The 20,322-nt window shown below is 38.6% G+C and overlaps 1 protein-coding gene across 11 annotated transcripts in view; it reads left to right on the top strand.

Moving 5' to 3' along the window:
- Positions 1 to 20,322, top strand: part of NEBL (nebulette) — a 411,963-nt gene that overhangs the window by 298,653 nt on the left and 92,988 nt on the right. For 9 of the 11 annotated variants that reach the window (XM_075125905.1, XM_075125902.1, XM_075125903.1 and 6 more), the window contains exons 5-7: positions 3,524 to 3,634; positions 12,621 to 12,722; positions 13,917 to 14,018. The exons of the other annotated variants lie outside the window; for them this stretch is intronic. In XM_075125905.1, the coding sequence (XP_074982006.1) occupies positions 3,524 to 3,634; positions 12,621 to 12,722; positions 13,917 to 14,018 (315 nt within the window). The remainder of the gene's footprint in view (positions 1 to 3,523; positions 3,635 to 12,620; positions 12,723 to 13,916; positions 14,019 to 20,322) is intronic. 11 annotated transcript variants of the gene reach the window in all.

Genomic DNA, 20,322 nt, shown 5'->3' with positions numbered 1-20,322 from the left:
AGTCATAGAGCATGGACGTAATTTCTTTCTAATAAACAGAGCCCTCCTGTTATTTTAAGATGTGCTGTAAGTGGTTTCTTGAGCTTTAATGCACCATTGTAATGTAATTTATTGAGACCAAAACTGGCATCCAAGTTTGTAAAGGTTACCCTTCAATTTTATGCTTGGTACCCATATTACACAATGTTAAACTGTTAGGTATAACTCTTAATGCTTTTGTTATGGTGAAGTATGTTGTGTCCATAATTTTCTCTCTGCCTGAAAAGCAGCAAATAGTAATAGCCCAGCTGGCTATTAGTTATAATTCTGTATTCAAACGCATATCTGGTAACTTAATTCTTTCACGGACATATTACATGCCATTTCCTCTACTACTGCGTGCACGTTTTATATGTATTCCTAGATCAAAAACAGAAAACCCAACAACGACAAAACAAGCAACAATAACACTAGGTTAAATTGGTGTCAAGGTTGAGGGTTCATATCAGTAACTTAATGATAAATGTAAAGGTAAAAATTATTTTAAAACATTGTAATTATGCAAAAACAAGCATTAGTAACTCAGGAAATTCGGAGTTAAGGTTAAACTTGAAAGAAAACTAAATATGTTAAGTATGGAAATGCATAGCCAGGGTACCAAAACAGTCTTGACTCTGTCCTATATTGACACTATGGTGTGGGAGGAGAGAGAGCTAAAACTTATTTTATCTATACAAATCGGTTTAATCTCTGGCACAAACTCTAAAATGCATTCATCATAATGTATTGTTATTACATGGGGCAGAGTTAAGGCTTTTTGTAGGACCTGTAATCTTTAATCTTTCTGTAAAGCACATTTATTGTGCTATAAACTAATGTTTAAAAATAAAAACTAATATGCCATAGCATGGAAAATTTATATGAAATAGGAAGAAATTTATAAACACAAGATAACTTACTGTAGATAAATAACATGTTTCCAAGAATACTGGTGAAATTGACATTTCTAGAACTCTTCCAAACTTGATTATCCATATTATGGGAAATAGTTTATGGATATATGATCTCTTTGCACTCCAGATGGGTAGATTACATTAGATGAATTTTTGGCTTGTTCCAATGAAAAATAATTCTGTGATTCTATATCTTGCAAAATAAAATATTACATTATTACATAGAATCATAGAATATCAGGATTAGAAGGGACCTCAGGAGGTCATCTGGTCCAACCCCCTGCTCAAAGCAGAACCAATCCCCAACTAAATCATCCCAGCCTGGGCTTTGTCAAGCCTGACCTTGAAAATCTCTAAGGAAGGAGATTCCACCACCTCCCTAGGTAACCCATTCCAGTGCTTCACCACCCTCCTAGTGAAAAAGTTTTTCCTAACATCCAACCTAAACCTCCCCCACTGCAACTTGAGACCATTACTCCTTGTTCTGTCATCTGCTACCACTGAGAACAGTCTAAATCCATCCTCTTTGGAACCCCCTTTCAGGTAGTTGAAACCAGCTATCAAAGCCCCCCTCATTCTTCTCTTCTGCAGACTAAATAATCCCAGTTTCCTCAGCCTCTCCTCATAAATCATGTGCTCGAGCCCCCTAATCATTTTTGTTGCCCTTCCGCTGGACTCTTTCCAATTTTTCCACATCCTTCTTGTAGTGTGGGGCCCAAAACTGGACACAGTACTCCAGATGAGACCTCACCAATGTTAAATAGAGGGGAATGATCATGTCCCTCAATCTGCTGACAATGCCCCTTACATAATTAAGATAAATGGAGAACACTGAGAAAGGAGATTATAAAGAATACAGCTGTCAAGTTGCAAGCTAAATACATTTCCACTGAGCTACTGAAAAAGCTTTGTTTTCATAAACGACTGGATGCTGTAGTGCAATTAACATACAGTTCATCATGTTGGTAGCTTTGGAGCTACAGCCAACATTTCAATATAAAAAATGAAATGTTGGACCAGCAAAGTGGATGGTGCTACGTGGATACAACAAAGTGGATGATCCTATTTTGGAAGCAATCTTGGGACTTATTCGTCAGACGGGCTAGTGTTGGAAACATCATGAAAGCGACTCCCTGCGAGGGAGGGGTAGAGGGAAAATATTTCTGTATAGCATGTTTTATACCTTTTGATAGCGGATTACAAAAGTAGAGTGCTATTATAATCAGGGCCGGCTCTAGGCACCAGCAAAACAAGCAGGTGCTTGGGGCGGCACATTTCTAGGGGCGGCATTCCGGCACCGGCCAAGCCGCCCCTAGAAATGTGCCCCAGCTTGCCTTTGCTCCGCCTCCGCCTGCTCCCCGGAGTGCACTGCCGCCGCTCTGCATCTCTCCCTCCCTCCCAGGTTTGCTGCGCGCGAAACAGCTGTTTGTTACAGTCACTGTGTCGCGCAGCAAGCCTGGGAGAGAGAGGGGAGAAGCCGAGCGGCGGTGCGCTCTGGGGAGCAGGTGGAGCGGAGGGAGCTAGGGCGGGAGGTTGGGGGGGAATGCGGCATGCCCGGGGGAGGAAGCGGGGCCGGGGATTTGGGGAAGGGGTTGGGAAGGAGCGGAGTTGGGGCGGGGCAGCACGAAAAAAAAGCGGGGGCGGCCAAATTTTTTTTCTTGGGGCCGCAAAAATCCTAGAACCGGCCCTGATTATAGTCTTGTTGGGGGCTACTTGCTTTGCCAGCTGCAAAATGTAATATACAATACAACAAGATAGTGGCTCAGATTTTTGTTTTGCTATAAATTTTATCTGTTTTTTGTTGTTGTTTTCTGAGGACAAAGCCATCTTTGGTTTTACATCCTTCAGAAATATGGCACATTTTATGTTTTCCATGTTTTGGATTTGCATTAATATGGTAGTATGACAAAAAAGCTACTTTTCACATTTATCTTTGATCTATGGATCTTCTTGTTACACTATATAGTCAGTGTGGGTACTTTATATCCCCTTGGGTGCTTGATTTGTGGTTCTCCTATAGAATCCTCGTGCCTTGCAAATAGCCAAGATAGGATATTTCCACAGATTTCCAATACCATATATTTAAATAGTCCAGGGCCATGTTCTTAGGTGCTATTTTCTCGAGAATTTTAGGGTATTATCTTCTTTGTATTGAGGATTTTAGTTTCAAATCATCCTTCTCCTGATCAACTTTCAACCTTATTGTTTTAGTATTTGCTGTTTTCTCATGGATTATTTTAATGCTTGCTATAGAGAGCTGTTTGAAAACACATCTCTTTGATGCTTGTTTCTTCTTCAGGCATCAAAACCTGGTAAATTTTCTAAATGTAAGCATAAAAGCTTATGTTAAGGATAGGTATAATGTAAGCTTTTCACATGTTTGGTGGACGTGTATGTATATATACACATGCAGTACTATGAAAGCTGTAGGACTGCTTGTTTGGCTTAATTTCTACTACAAAAATAAGCAAACTAGTTCATATATTCAAGTTAGTGTCATTTTCCTTCAAAATAGTGATTAATAAATTTAAGTATTATCCTTTTAAAATGATACCTGCTATTATATCTGTCTTTATCTACATCTTGTTAAGGTACTCTACAAACAGAAACATGATGCTGAAAAAGGGACATCAGATTATGCACATATGACAGAGCCCCCAGATGTTAAGCATGCTATGGAAGTCGGTAAACACCAGAGTAATGTAAGTACTCTCTTCTCTTAATTTATTACATTGTTGCAGTAGTGGTCGAGTCTATTTACTGCATATAAAATGTTCATGTTATATTTCAGTGTTCCATGGGGTTTTATTTAGCTTTCTAAAACCATCCATATATATATGAAAAGTAAAAATATGTATTTAAAAATCACTGGGAGCATAACCTCTGTGTGTGTGCGTGTGTGTAGGTTAAGCGTCAAAGTATTTTTAAGTACCTATTTTTATGCTAGATCATAGAGGAGGAGTTGTCTGTTATGCCATTAGTTTTTAAATTTGTTTTAAAGAAAAGTTCCCTGAATTTACATTTGCATATTTTATACTTTAAAACAGCATATTTATTTATGCTTTATTTATGCAAAACACAGAATGGCTTCTATGTCTTTGAGTGTCAATTTTCATACACATGAGTAAGATTATTCACAGGAGTAATCCTAAAGAGTTCAATTGAACAATTCATGAGCATATTTGCAGAATATGGACGTGTGGGTGCAACAGTGTAATAGATGGTAAAATTACTGATTTTTCAGGGGACTGCATTGGAGTCACTGAGGAGTAGAATTTGTCCCCATAGTTTTTTCAAAAATAAGTTTCCATTGCTGTTTTACAAATAAATTTATGAAAGAGTTGTTTAAAAATCTAATATATTTTATGGATGCTTTGTTAGCTTTTTACATTTCTCTCAGCTTAGACAATAAAATAGCATTATCACTTTATTTAAGGTTTTGACTGTGTAAATTTGGTTTCAGTTTCATGTTCTCATACACTAGTTCAATGCTGCATTTTTATGGTTGCAAATGCTAGAGAAATATTTATTTTGATTGAAAAACATAAATACAAAAAACAATTTCAAGGAAAAAAATCTGTTGGTCTTAGGTTTTGCAAAAGCTTTATTTATACTAAACTTGAATTTTAGGCAAAATTTGGCTAGAATAATTAGGTCGCTTTAAGGGAATGTAAAAATGATGAGATAAACCAAAAAGTAAGGACATTTAAAGGTAAGGCTAAGTTGGTCTTTTGTACCGAGGTACTGGAGTCATGTCAGGTCAGCATGAGATATTCTGCCCTTTCTGCTTTTTAAACAAAGCTCTCATGCTTTTTTAAAAGATCTGCTCTAGGAATTATTATGGGGAAGTTCTATGGCCTGTGATATACAGGTCAGATTAGATGATCACAATGGTTCCTTCTGGCCATGGAATCTACGAATATGTTTGTTACATACCTTAGGAAAAATGAAGTTAAGGCCTTAATTCTGAATGTCCTTTTTTATAAATTTGTGCTGGCATTTTAACAATAGCTTAATCAACGCTGTCCACTTCAAAATGTAACACAACCCTTAGGCTAATTCCCAGATGTTTAAAACCTTGAGAGCTGGTCAGCAACTAAGGGCATGTCTACACTTACCTCTGGAGTGATTGATCCAGCGGGGGTCAATTTATCGTGTCTAGTGAAGATGCGATAAATCGACCACCGAGCACTTTCCTGTCGACTCTGGTACTCCACCGGCGGAAAAGCATAGCCGGAGTCAACAGGGGAGTGTCAGCAGTCAGCCTACCGCAGTGAAGATACTGCAGTAAGTTGCTCTAAGTACACTGACTTCAGTTATGCTATTTTTGTAGCTGAAGTTGCGTAACTTAGACCAACTTAGCTCCTTCCCTCCCCCCCTCCCCCAGTGTAGACAAGGCCTAAGAGGCTGTTGGGAGATTTCAGGGGGGTATTATGCTGGGAAGAGGAAGGATTTCTACTGCTGGGACATATGTGTGAGCTGCGACTCCCAAGAGTAAGTCACAACCAGCCCTGCTTTGCCCTCTTGCTTGAAACCTGCCAAGCTGTGCCTCCTCTTGCTTTTGGAAATCACCAGGATGTCAGATGAAGAGAGGGTATGAAACGGGGCATAGCTTGAGAGAAGATGCCAGTGGCTCTGGAAATGAACTTGCAGCATAAAACTCTCTGCCCATGGAGATGGGGGTCCTTTCCGGTCCTCAGTAAGGATGGTGAAAGGAGTGTTGCAGATGTGGAAGGGTTTTATTGGGGCAAGGGAAAGAAACAAGAATGGGAAAAGAGATGGGATCCATGATATGTGAGGAGTTGAGGAGAAGTACAGGAGAGGGGCTTTAGGTTCAAAAACTATCATCATCTGTACTTAACTATCCTTTGAATTTTAATTATAATTTGTAAATCCACAGTCCAGAACAGCCCCTCTTTGTTCCCACAGCTGTGCATACTCCTGTTAACAGCATTAATGAGGGCAGTGTGCAGATGGGGAAGTAAATAAAAAGCAGTCGTGCTGTCTCCATTCGTGCTATAAACACAGCACAATAGAAAGTTTGTTAAATAAAGGAGAACAAACACAGAGGAGAAAGATGTTTTGTTATGATACTGTTTAACAGAATATTAAAAATAATGGAAAATGTGGGGGGAAAATTCAGCCTGAACAAACCAGCTTGTTGCATCCAGTTCACTGTTTTTTTCTTGTTTGCTAATATAGAGCTAAGATGGGGTGGAGATATATTTTTATTGCCCGTGAGAAATGGGGTATGTAACACCAGTTATGGTTACACACCTACTGTGTGTAATTACTGGGCACCATGCTGAATATTTGCTTGGGGATTTCTCATTTTGTGAGAAAAGGTTTAATTAAGAACCACATGAGGCTTCCCATTCAACTCTGAATCTGGAAGTTTGTTAATGAACATATTAAGGATTCCAAATATGAAGCATCTGTCTCTTGGAACTTAGGCTGTTTGTAGAATCGTTGCTTTGAGGAGAGTGCAGTGGTAGAGGGAAACTCTTGCAGGAATAGGAAGACAAAGCTCTTTTATCCACCACTCAGTACAGTATACCTAAGAGAGTAGAATGTATGTTTACTTACAATGGTCTGCCAATTCAATTCAACCTCTACATGCAGGGTTTACATCTAAAAGGATTAGGATGTGTTTAAGACTATTTACTCAGTTTTAAAATAAGACTGACATTTATACTCAACTGTGTGAAATGTGCAATTTCCTTTAAAAATGAAGATTGGATTCCACTTACAATACATTTGTGCTGACAATTTGAAACTGTGATGTGCTGTAGGCCTTCACACCACTTTGAATAACATTAACACCCTGCTCAAGTGTGGGTTGAAGCTGCATAATAGAGAAATACTGTAAAATCTCCTGAACAATGTGATCATTTGTAAAGCGAAACATTTTCTACCTTTTTAATACTTCTTCCAAAGAAAATCACTCTCCACAAAGTATAATAGAAACATTTTTAGCTGTAGGAAATATACTTGCAATATTATTCTAAGCACTGTTCAGTGTTGGAATGAAAGTATGTTTGTTTAATGCAGACTATTTCTCTATAAATTGTGTTTCTGTTACATACAAGTTTGTGTGAAATGAACATTAACAGTCTGACTTCATCACACAAATGCCGTGCAGTTTGGAGAGAGACTGCCAGTCTATCCTATATATACATTATGACTGTATGTGGAGCCATCCTTTTATCTAATCCAAAATTTTCCAAACCCTGGACTGTAGTTTTTGCTGGTGGTCTATAGAGATCTGGCTGGTCACATGGTACAGGCTCCCCCTCTTTCAAGTTGAGAAAAACAGAACAGATGGGAGGGAGAAAAGAAATGAATAGCAAAAGAAGACAACACAATTAACTTTTTCAGAAAAGGAGAAAATCCTTGTTCCGGTTAGGTAACTGTAGTTGCCATAGGGCAATAAGATGCAACTGGTTTGATGGGTGGGTGGCGGTGAGTTACAACTGAAGGAAGAGGTGATCCTCAGACAATCTGTGAAGACATAGTTAAGATTATGAAAAGATTAGCACTTATACAAAGGTTTACCTATTCAATTTGTTTTTAAAATGTTAATTAAACCTTATCGCATCCTACTGTAAAATAGAAAGTGTCATTATCCCCATTTTACAAATAGGGAATCTGAGACAGTCTTTCCCAGAGCCACACAAAGTAGATGGCAGAGTTGAGACTAGAGCCCAGGTCTCATGGCAGCTGGTTCCATGCTTATCCCACTAGGCAATGTTGTCTTTAAAGTGTTAGTCACCAATTTGGAAAACTCCTGGAATGTATGCAGGCTCTGTGCAGTCCAAATGAAGTCAGAGTTTTTAACATCCCCACTGACCAATTAAAATGCACTATTTTCAGAAAAGCATGTTAACACATAGGAATGTATGTTTATCTTTTAAAATGCAAGTGCGAATACTGTCCACAAAAATAATTTCCAGGATAGAAATTACATGTCCTTTGATAAGACCCGATCATCAGAATTAAAATTAAGAGCATTTATAAACACCATCATTTGTCCACCACCATTTTGGAAATTGCTGTGTGGCAGGATTCTTGTTTTTCCTGATGAAGGTCGCATTAAAACTATGGATCCAGTCGTATTCTATGCTGCATATATATTAGGAAAAGCACCCAGAGCTGTCTAACTTTCTGTTGACAGTGGTTGTGAACAGCAGCTCACCCAGATCACCCCCAACTGGTGTTGAAAACGGCTTTATTGCTAGCGTAAATGGGACCAAATAGTTTTCAGCCCCATTACCAGAAAGGATGATGGTGTCAGTCTGTAATGGTCCAGAAATATTTTTGTTTCATCTACACTGGCAGGGAAACAGTTTTCAACACCATTTGAGGGGGAACCACGCAAAGCTGTTGTTGACTATGTTTGTCAGCAACTAGTCATTTTCCTTGTGTAGATGGACTCCAGAGTGACAGCACTGTAGTGCAGAGGCAGGGGGCTCAGATGGAGAGCGATTAGGGTAATTAGAGTGAGTTACGGGCCATTTCAAAGTACCAAAATGATTAGTTCACTTTAAGACTAAGGGTCAAATTCTGCCCTCAGATATATGTGCACATATCTGCACAAGTCCTATGTGTGCACAAGTCTTATTGACTTTCGATTGTATATATCAGAAGTAGCAACAGAGGCTTGCACACTTCTTAAAATTCCATTTTGAACACGGGTGAGGGAGAGGGACATGATAAATAACTGCAGAAAGGCATCTCAATCCTTTAATACTAGGCCTCTTTTACTGAACTCTAAATGTAATATGAAAAATAAATCAGCTGATTGACAGCCAATGACTCTGCATCCTACATGGCAACCGGTTTAAGTTGCATTTCCCAATGAATAGAAACTATAATGCAAGTGCCTGTTATAAAATCAAAGCTAAATCATCTCAAAGATGTAGAATGTAAGGACTGAAAGACAGATCCTCAGCTGGTGTAAAATGGGTGCATCTCATTAGACTTTAGTGGACATGTGCCTATTTAAATGAGCTGGCCCTATAAAAATTAATCAACTAATTATGAGCTAGGGCTGAATATTTTCTGTGCTTTGCAAGTAATTCCGACTATTCAGCTAAATCTGGAGAGGCAAAAAGACTTTTTAAATTCAGATTAGCAGTCAGTTCACTACATGTTCCTTTAAAACTATTCAGTGGATGAAGCCACTTTTTATAGCAATTGTCTAAAATGATAGGCTAGTTTAAAATTAATAAAACAATATAAAGCTAACAAGAGTATTTGGTGAGAAATATTTTAACATACCCATAATAATTGCAAAGATGAAATAGATGCAGATTTTTTCCTCTTGTCTCTATTTCTTTTTCTCCCTCACACTCCTCATTAGTCTTCTGTTAACTCTCTGCTTATCCTTCTCACTGCTGCCAAAAACTGACGGAGTCTCAGCAACAGAGTTCTATACAAAAATAAGTTTGGATGGGCGCATCAGACATGGCCAGCCACAGTGAGAGACAGAAAGTAGTTCTTGAGCTACCTGTGACATTGTTCTGAAGGGATTAAGAGATTGACAGTTTTTGTATTTAATATTTGCATTATGATTCCAATCCTGACTGGCAGCTATCTCTTTGCATGAGACTGAACAAACAGAGTAAAAGATGGTCCCTGCCCCAAACTGCTGAACCTCTGTCTTTCCCTTTCCTACACAGTAGGTATTTCCTCCATTTCCTTTTCCATTGCTTTTCTTTTTTTGTAACAAGTTTCTCTTTTCTTTGTTTCATTTTTCCACCTTATTTGCTTTTCCTCTTCCCTCTTTTGATCTTTTTCTTTCACTTCCCATGCTCTGTACCCCAGCTGATGATTGTGCACATTCAGGTGGTGTGTTAGTCGCTGAGGCATCTGTTCCCCTTCTCTAGCAGAATAGTTTTCATTTTACTGTTATAACATAGCACTATATATAAAAAAAATAAAAATAAAAAAAGCATTTCACTTGACGGAGCAGAATAGCAGCTGTGTAACAGAGGCCAGCACATTGTCCCAGTGGGGAAGGGTCAGCATCCAGAGACTGAGGTTATTCAGGAAATGGGAAACATATTTTTTCTTTCTTTGGCCTATCTCTGACAAACTACTGTTCTGCTGCATAACATTTTTATTCTCACTGGAGTATGACAAGCCGCAGAATGGAGCAAATATAGATTGCAGACATTTGTAAAATGTTAGATGACTTTCCCTCAGACATAAGTAATAGGTATTCTGGTTTAGGTGCAGGAAGAATAATAATTCACTCAAGGGAAGCTATTGCAATAGGTCCTGAATCAAATATCATTGGAAACGGTGAAATATACAGGATTGTCACTGTCTGATGTTTTTTCCCTCCTTCATCCTAAAACTAGCCGTAATCCATTATTTCATGCTGTAAATGACCATGTCATTTGGGCGCAATAAGTGCCCAAGCTTTCACCACTTCCACCACCATGGTTTGTGGTACACTGATTTTCCCTTATTTGAATTTACTAGTCACTTCAATCCTCATGTCTGTTTTTAGCACATATGCTGGCCTTTAATTTGCAATTTACATGGATGGTAGGGCTCTATTCAAAAACCTGTCCCTGCTGCCTTTGTGGTGTTCACCTCACCTCATGTGGTCATTAGGATGAACAGCATATAATTAGCTGAATCCATGTAAAGCTCTGCAATGCAAGTGCTTGTATGTACACGTAGTTTTCTTTAAAAAACAAACTGGTAGCAAACAAGAAATGTTAGTTTTAAGGATGGGTGATGATTATGATAGCATTTTATCTGAGTTTAGCTGTTGATTGTACTGTGTCACTCTTTGTGGGTTAAAAATGCTAAGATCTGATTTGTGGGCAAACTGCCAGCAGATTGAAGCCTACTTAGCTTGTCTATTAGGCTGACATCATATGGATGCAAACTTACTTTCTGGTTGGCTTAAAGATACTTTAAAAATATTTGCAAAAAACGGATAGATATATTTTCTTTTTTATGCATTCTTTCTACAAACTGTAATGGTTCAGAGCCACAGTTCGTGAACGCTGACCAATCAGCTGAATTTGTTAAAATCATGCACAGATTCGAATATTACATTTGAAAATAGGAATTTTACCTTTAGGTTTGTGATAGCTAAAGTCTCAAGCTGAAGGAATCTCAAAGGAGCCTATGATGCTGAAATATAATACTGAAACATATTGTAAGGTCTTAAGCAACAGAAGAAATTCAAAAAGACCCTGCAGTAATACAGAAATGATGCGGATGCATTGATGCAATGCCAGATTTTATTTTCTGCTCTCTAATTTCCACACAAGGTTTTGATTGGATTGAAGCTTTGAAGTATCAAGGGAAATTTTCTTGATCATGCAGAATGATTCAATGAAATAACTCATGAAAATTGGCTTGTGACTTGGCACTTGTACTTCTGCAAGGGAGAGAGAAGGTCCAGGGAAAAGAAAACTATAACTTGAGGTCTTGGGACTCTGGAATATATCAGAGGTCTGTGCAGTTTCCCTACATGCCCTGATGATCTCATTTAAAGGAGAATCTTTGGATGTATCGTGCTCATGCTTGGCCTTCAGGCTAAGGCCCTCCTAGCCCATTCATTATATTCCTGGCTTTTTCCTCAGTCAAGAATTTTCTGCCCTGAACATCTCATGCTGAAACATGAAGAAAGATGTCACCTCAACTTAGTGGCTCCCCAAGAATCCCTGTGATCATGTTTGACGGGAGGAGCATTTAATAAAATACCAACTACAATGCTGCAACTGAGAGAAAAGGAGTACTTGTGGCACCTTAGAGACTAACCAATTTATTTGAGCATAAGCTTTCATGAGCTACAGCTCACTTCATCGGATGCATTCAGTGGAAAATGACTCATTTCCACTGACTGCATCCAATGAAGTGAGCTGTAGCTCACGAAAGCTTATGCTCAGATAAATTGGTTAGTCTCTAAGGTGCCACAAGTACTCCTTTTCTTTTTGCGAATACAGACTAACACGACTGCTACTCTGCAACTGAGAGAGTTATTCATCCCATTAGGATTTCAATTCCTGTACAGTACAGTAGAGGCCTACTGGACTGTGGGATTCTGTGAAGCACAGGGGGGTATAGAACAAGATTTGCTCATATGAAAAGACTTATTCCTTTCACTGTTAGAATTTTTCTGAAATGCTGTGCCTTTTAACAAAATCATGTGATTCTTTGGAATGCTAGCACTTTATTCTAGTCTTAAACAAAACCATTTTTATGCTCACATTATCTTGTATATTTCTGAATTTTTTTTCTTTATCTTGTTAATCTGTGTGGGGGGCTTACTAAATAATCCCTAGAGAGACAAGGTGGGTGAGGTGATATCTTTTATTGGACCAACTTCTGTTGGTGAGAGAGCCAAGCTTTCGAGGTTACACAGAGTTGCTGCTGCTTCTTCTGAAGAGCTCTGTGTAAGCTCAAAAGCTTGTCTCTCTCACCAACAGAAGTTGATCTAATAAAAGATACTACCTCACCAGCCTTGTGTCTCTAGTATCCTGGGACCAACATGGCTACAACAACACTGCATAAATAATCCCTGTCAAGTAGGACTGGGGTGGAACAAATGATTTTATCTGGAGGTTTATTGCTTTTGGTGGCTGAGTTCATAAGTCATTCAAATATGATTTATAAACTTCTAACTCTGTTTGTTAAACACAACTGTCTTTTGTTTGGCAGGTGTCATATAAGAAAGATGTGCAAGATACACACAGATACACTGAAGTGCTGAACAGGCCAGACATAAAGATGGCAAGCAAGATATCAAAGATAATAAGCAATGTATGATCTTCAGTGACCCTTTCTGTCCGTTTTAAAACTTACTGACTATTTTATTCATTCCATCCTCTGTCAAAGTGTAAAGAATGCTGTCTAAAATGTTAAAACTTAGACACCTACATTTATATTTAGCCATCTGTGTCTTTCTACATGTTGGGACAGTACCTAGCATGTTTTGGCTGCTACTGTAACAGTATGTAATATAGTTTAATTTTTTTATTGTAGAAAAATTAAGCTATCCAGAAGTCTGTAAAACCAAGATTTTCAAAGGTGACTAGAGATTATCGTTTCTTAAATTTTAGCTGACCAACTTGATACACCTTAAAGGGCCCTGATTTTCATAGGGTGTGTGCGCAGTATTTTCTAAAACCCAGGCCCCTTTAAGGTGGCTCAAGTTGAGCACCCAGAATCACTAATGTCTTTTGAAAATCTTCACCTTGGTTTTGAATAACTTTGGGACATGTTTTTGCTCTAGTCAGTTGTAGGTACTATACCTACTGCCAGAGTTACACTGCCTTCATAGTGTAAAATCCTAATTTAGCCAGTGGACATAGTTTGAGGTGTGTCACAGAATCTTTTGTGGGTACATCTGCGTGTTCCTTTTTCAATACATTTTAGAAAGAATGTGCAGTGCATCTGCAGGGGAGTTTGTTCAGCTAGAAATATCATGTAACATCCACCCTGTGGGCCAAAGTCCATCTGTTACACTAGTGCAACTCCATTAACTTTAAGGGGATTGCACTGATATAACTGAGTGGTATTTGATCCTTTATTTGAAAGAGGCTGGCACTCTCTCAGCCTAGTCTTGTTCTAAAACTATTTTCAGCCTCTAAAAATAATCTTTTGTAAACTCTGGACCAGATCTTCAGAAATGCTGGTCCATTTTAACTCACTCTGACTTTATTGGGAACAGTGGGAGATCACTATTTCTCAGGCTTAGGCTCTGTATTTGGTTAAACTTGAACCTTGTGAGTGAAGTTCACTGTGTTTCAAATAAAATAAATTTATATTTTTAGAACAGATAAAGCCTGGGAAGGCCTTCTTTTCAGAGCTGATTAGAGCATTAGTGAGACTAGTGTCAGTTCAGGTCACTTAATGATACTTTCTGTTTTGTTAACTATAATGCTTACATTTCCTTTGATAAAACAGAAGCAAATACAGTTTAATTGAGATTAGTATTCATTTCTTTTTTTAAAGGCTGAATATAAGAAACAAAGAGGAGAAATGAATAAGGAGACTGCTGTACTCGGAAGACCAGATTTTGAGCATGCTAAGGAAGTTTCTCTACTTTTAAGTCAAGTAAGATTGTGTCAATCATTCTACAATGACTTCATTCAGATATCTCATTCCTAGTAACATAATCAAATATTTAATCTTTAAAAGATTATCTGTAATTGCATGAAAATTGGAAGAGAATGTTTCCAAAACTATTTCATACTGAACTGCAGTAACTGGTAAATTTAAGATAGTTAGAAAACAGTAGATACAAGTTTTAGACAAAAGTACAATGTGCCGTTTGACTCAATTACAGTTTGTCTGCTGTGGAATTGGTGTTGTGCTATTTTATACAGAGTTTCTAGGATTTCAGAAATATTAACTATCTGTAATTTGTGGCCAGATTCTGCGATCCTTACTTTGCATGGTACCTTACTCCATGATTAGTCCCATGAAGTAATTATGACTTTTTGTGTGTGCCACTGCTCGCCTTTGTGAGTAAAGGGTCAGAATGAGGTCCTCAATATTAAAAAAAAAATCTTTACTTACTGTTATTCATTAAAATCAAGGAAATGAAAGAATCAAAATTGGAGTTACTTTAGTTCATATTATTTTATTTGATTACTAGACACAGAGCTATGGGGCCTAAAATTCTACCTTCTGTTCTCTTTTAATAATCTTTACTGCTGCGGTTCAATCCCATTCAGAAACAAAAATTTTCAACATGCTGAGCCGTTCTTTTCACAAGTTCTTTAGCGCCCCATGGCATATCCCTCACTAGTAATCCAATCAATTTGCACTCAAAGCATTTTCCAAATCAAGGGGCAAATTCTGCTTCATGTAGGTGAGCATAACTCCCCTTGATTTGACTAGGTGGTAGTCTTCTCTTGAATTGAAAAGCCATGCAGTACCTTCTAATCTAAATGTATATGCTGAAACAGTATTGTGTTTGGTTTTAAAGAGGGCATGCTCCTTTTGGTAGCACTAAATATTGCCCCCAGATATCTGCTATGTAATAAGAAATTTCATGGGAAATTGCCCTTTTTCTTTCAGGGACACTGTTACTCAAAAGCTATAAAGTTTTTTAAAATAATTTTTACTTGCTTTGTCAAGATCAACTTTGAAACTCAAAATGGATTTTGTTTTCCAATAAGATTTATTTCTTCCACTTTGTAATTTATTAAATGCTAATTTCTGTGCTGACTGAGAAGGCTTGTTTAATAGATTCCTGGTATTTGACTGCATGTTATCACTCACTGCTTTGGAAGCAGGTTGCGCTCTCCCATTCACTTTATAGAAAGGAACATCTGCTAAGCTGTTTAGGTCTCTGTATCAGTGCTAGGAATCAGAGAAAATGTTAGTTGTTAAATTAATTATGAATGATTTTTGAAAATGTGCACTTCTTGTTTTTTTACTTTCTGTGTGATAGAGCTCACTGGAAAGTCTGGCTGGGTTGTGTACATGTAGACAGTCCTGCAGTGGGATGGCTCTCCAGGTGTACACGACCAGTCAGCCTGTCCTCAATTTCACCAGCTTAGCTGGCCAGCAGATCTTCAAATTGCAAGAGTTACAAAAACAAGGGACAAAAATACTTTTATAAATCCAGCAGGGACATGCCAGGACAGGTGCTATAAACAGGGATTCTGCACTTCCCTACAACAGCTGCATCAGTAGCAGGCTTCAGCTTTCAAACTTCAAGCTGTTTTTGATGCATCCATGTTTATAACACAGAGAGAGCAACAACAAAACCAGAGAACCAAACCATGGCTAGTTTTTGTTAATCAAAAGAAATGTGGGATTTTTCACATAAGTATAATCCCAAAAAATGGGTGAATTTCATCTTTGAACAAAGACCACACATGGCAAATGTCAATCCAGAGTGACTGATTAGAAAATGTATGAGCATGTGAAAATAGCATTTTATCTTGGAAAGTATTTCACAACCTTAACTTAGTGTTCAATATTGGCACAACTGCTGTGATTGTTAGTAACCATCACAGTAATAAAACAGTATTCGCTATAGCCTAGTCTGGTGCTGAGCCATTTCACCATGCAGAACCCAAATTCAATGTACTTCCATCTCTCCTTTCTTATTCTTGGGATTCTCTCTTGAACAGAAACTGCTATTCGTACTAAACTGGAGGTTATGTGATGCAGTCACATGACTATTGGGGGCTATGATGGAAGCTAAATTCCACTTGTGATCTTCCTACAATGGCAGGGTTGCCAGGCCTTCAGGATTGTCCTGGAGTCTCCAGGAATTAAACATTATTCTTTAATTAAGCATTGTATCGTGATGAAACCTCCGGGAATACTCCCCACCAAAATTGGCAACCCTATGCAAAGTTGAACCAATGGTATGCAATGTACATTTCATTAGCACATACTAGAGCAGAGGAGCAGCTGAAACAGCCTAGCACACATTGGAGCTGGTCCTTATTGTAAATCAGATGAGCCAGTTGAGGATGGGAAGGTGGCATATGTGCACTTTTATGTCACATGTATGGTGGAGTGAATGTGTTCTATTATATATATGTTTTCATGCCACACTAATCATCATAGCACCTTCCAGTAGTGCATCAAGCAACATAGCTACACATCTGTCACATGTTGTTTGTTCTCTCATCTTTTTCCCAGAGGGAGAAGCACAGGGAGTGGAATGTCCCTTTGTTGTTGTTGTTAAATATACCTCTTGTTATGTGTTTATACTAGACAAGGCAAGATCAAAGAAATGAACCTTGCTCTTGGAGTGGAAAGTGGTGAGGTTTGTGATAGTCCTTAGTTTCTGGTGGAGTTCATTCCACAGTCTTGGACCACCCCAGGGAAGGTTCTTTCTTTACTCTATTGTTGAGAGCTCCATTGTGCCACAGGAGTGAAGCTGTAAATTCCAACCTTCATCTCAGAGCTTTAAGCATTCTTTTAGGTATCCTGGGCCTAGGCCATAGATCACTTTAACGATAAGGACTGAGACCGCTAAATCAATTCATAATTCTATGGAAAGCCAGTTTAGAAAGCAGAGGACAGGTATGATGTGCTCACGATAGCCTGTGTTGCTGAGGAGATGGGCTACAGCATTTTGTACCAGTTGGAGTTTCCTAAGTGCTGAATACTTCATGCCAAGATATATCACATTGTTAAATTCCAGCCAAGAGGCGACAAAGGCATTAATAACTGAGGCAAGGTCTTCATCCACCAGAATGGGATGGAGTTTCTTAGATAACTGGAGATGATAGAAAGCATTACTTGCAGCCATTGTGATGTGAGAGCTCAGCATCCACGGGAAACCAAGAATACTCCTAGACTATGGACTTAATTGAGTAATTGTGGATGTGAACCTGCAATCAAAAGAGACTTCACGGTAGCTGCAAACTCCTCAAAATACTTTCCTCTTCTCACCAGCATAAGCTCTGTTACCATGGGTTCAGCTTCAGCCAGTTGTTATTCATCCATGAGCTGAACTCATCCAAGGATTGGGCCATTTTGGTGGAAGTGGTGTGTTCGTATGTGGTGAAGACAGGTGGAGTTGCGTGTCAGCTGTATATTGCTGGCACTTGAGTTCATGTCGTCTAGTTAACCTAGTGGTCGCATGTATCAGGACTGACAATCCTGAGTGTTCACAAATCATACATTCTTTTTATTTGTCTTCTGCTTCTTGAACCTTTGGATTTCACATTTTTTAGCAGCCAGGAGGGGTAGAAACTTTTTTTTTTTCTCAAATGAAAGCTGAGATTCTCAGGTAATCACATTACTCCAGGAGCTGGGGCTTCAAGAACAATATCAAATATTTCAAGACTCATGATGTAATTGTGAGCATTGGTGACATGGGTGAAAGTAGGACAGGAAGATGATGATGTGTTTTAGTGTTGTATGTATGTGTAGACAGTGCAGTGAGTACAGACAAGGAGAGCAAGGAGAGGTTAGGTGGTGTGGGTGTAACCAAGGGAAAAAGGAAACAAGGGCATGGTAGCTGAACATAGTGAAGAAGATAGTGTTTGACTGACACTCAAGACTGTGCCAAGTCAGGGTCTTTTAAAAAAGAAATAAATCATGTGACACTCAACAGCAAAATGGTGGTGTCACTGGATTAGTGAATTTACCCACAGCACCATCTTTCCCTCTCTTTCTACTTTTAATGCTGATTAAACAGTAACTTAATAGGACCCTGTGAACAAATGAAGCTTTAGTATTTGTTTTCTGATTATTATAAGGCAAATATTATAATTTAGACTATTCTTTATTTTATAATTATAATCTCTATCCTGATAGCACTGAGGTTATGTTTTTGTCCAGCTATACCAGAAGAAAGACGGGAGACACTTGGTATGGCTAATTAGGCCACAACTTTGTTATTAGATCTCTGGGACTACCCGGCAGATTAAAGTGTGCAGTGCAGTGAACTACATGATCATTTCAGTGTTTACCTGGATGCTTCCATTAACCCCCCACCCCTTTCCATCCTGGTCCCCAGCCAACCCGTTGCTGGAACCTTACCAACCCCCCTCAAATGAGGGTCAAGGTAGGCTATAAAAGGGGGGGGGGTTGGATCCCTTCCATACCAGTCATGAGCAATTTGAACTCCCCTCCTCCCCAACCCCCATTCAACTCCTTTAACAAACACCTCCTTTAAATCATTTACCAAGTCATTTATCTGGTCATTGTATCCCCTCTGTACTGGATACCTGCACTGGACGTACGCCCCACACTTACATAATGAGTTGTGACATCATAGTCTAACTCCCATTCCCTACTCACCCTAACAAAGCTCCCCTGAACCCACTGTGGGGAAGGTGGAGAATCCTCCACTCCGCCTTGGCCAATCTGGTGGTGAGAGAAAAATTCCTTCCCAGGCCCCCAAGAAAGGAACAGCTAGCATAATGCCCAGAGCCAGTCATGACCAAACTTGGTATTTTGCCACTTGGTATTTTTGCTGAGAGGGTGGGTGCTGCTCTGCCTGGCTGGGGAAAAAAGGGCTTCTCCTGCCAGGCTTGCCCTTTATCAGCTCCCTTCCCTTCTGGTCCCTGGGGGATGAGTCAGCATTGCCATGCTGACCCGTTTTACTTCTGCAGCAGCATCCATGTTTCTCTATCCCCCATACTCTTAAAGCGATATATACCCCTTCACCCGGCAAGGCAGACAATACCACCCCCCCACGCTTAAGGGGGGTGGTGTGGTCAATCTTCTCAGTTCTATCTGAAATTAGATTGAAAATAATCCACTGATAAATTCAATATTAAATACTCCCATTATGATGTGTAATAATTGGTTTATGGTAATAAACTCTTTTGAATATTTGTATTTTACATTAGATCAATTTGATGTTAATTGTTTGAGGAGGGAAATGATTAGAGCTAGGATTTTGTGTAAAATATACTTTATATTGGTATATCAGTAGACATAATACTGTGTTACTGGGATGTTTAAATCATGAAGAGAAGCCCTAAGATTTTTTTCTCTTTATTTCTTAGCCTAAACTCAGTTAGTAATTGGAGGAACTGACTCTTCCATAAGCTAAACATTTCATTTAACTCTGTGCTTACATTACATTTCTTTCAGTATCTAGGTGTCCAACAAGTTTTTAATTTTCTTAGTATGTTTTTGTGTAGTCATGAGGAAATGCTTTTGCTGTAAGTGTCTCCTTTTTATGCTGCTATGTTCTGGGATCCCAGTGGCTGAAAGATTTAGATTTTGTAGGTTCTTCGTAAATCTGAACAGTGGGTGATGTCATCCACTTATGAAACTGAACACTCTGTCTGAGCAGCTTTGAACTGCAGATTTGATTTTGGAATGTTTCTGTGGAGCTTCAAAAGATACTCTTCTGTCCAGCTGCAATACTGACTTTTACAGCATTTGTGCAAGGCTCGTGAGAAAATTGTTTATCTGAGCTTTATTTGATGCCAGTGGGATCGTCAGGGATGTTGTTATGTGAAAGACCTGCTAAGTCTGCTCATTCTTGAACAACAATTAGATTGCCAATCCCACACATTTTCTTTAAATTAATTCCCACATACTAAAGAAATAAACAAACAAAAGACCTTAATTAAGATGGTAAATAAATATCCATTAATTTAAACCCACATAATTAGCATCATTTTTAAAAATTCATGACAGTCATAGATAAGCTTCCACCAACATCCTTAATTTTGACTCCCACATCCTTGCTCACTGTCCTACCCAGGTTACAGCATAGCTAGAGATGACATCTTGAGAATTTTTTTAAGTAATTGACTAAGAATGTTTTTGTTTTTAATTAATAGCTTTTCTTTCAATTTCATTTTATTTCTTGAAGCTACATTTTCTTCTTTCTTCCTTTCTTCTAAAAGAAAGCTAAAACAATTCTCAAATCCCACCCCTAGTTCCCCTGATGACTTTTTAATTTGCCTGTTCTTCT

This window comes from Caretta caretta, chromosome 2, assembly GCF_965140235.1.
Source record: "Caretta caretta isolate rCarCar2 chromosome 2, rCarCar1.hap1, whole genome shotgun sequence".
NCBI lineage: Eukaryota > Metazoa > Chordata > Testudines > Cheloniidae > Caretta > Caretta caretta.
This window is presented reverse-complemented; position numbering and strand designations above follow the sequence as displayed.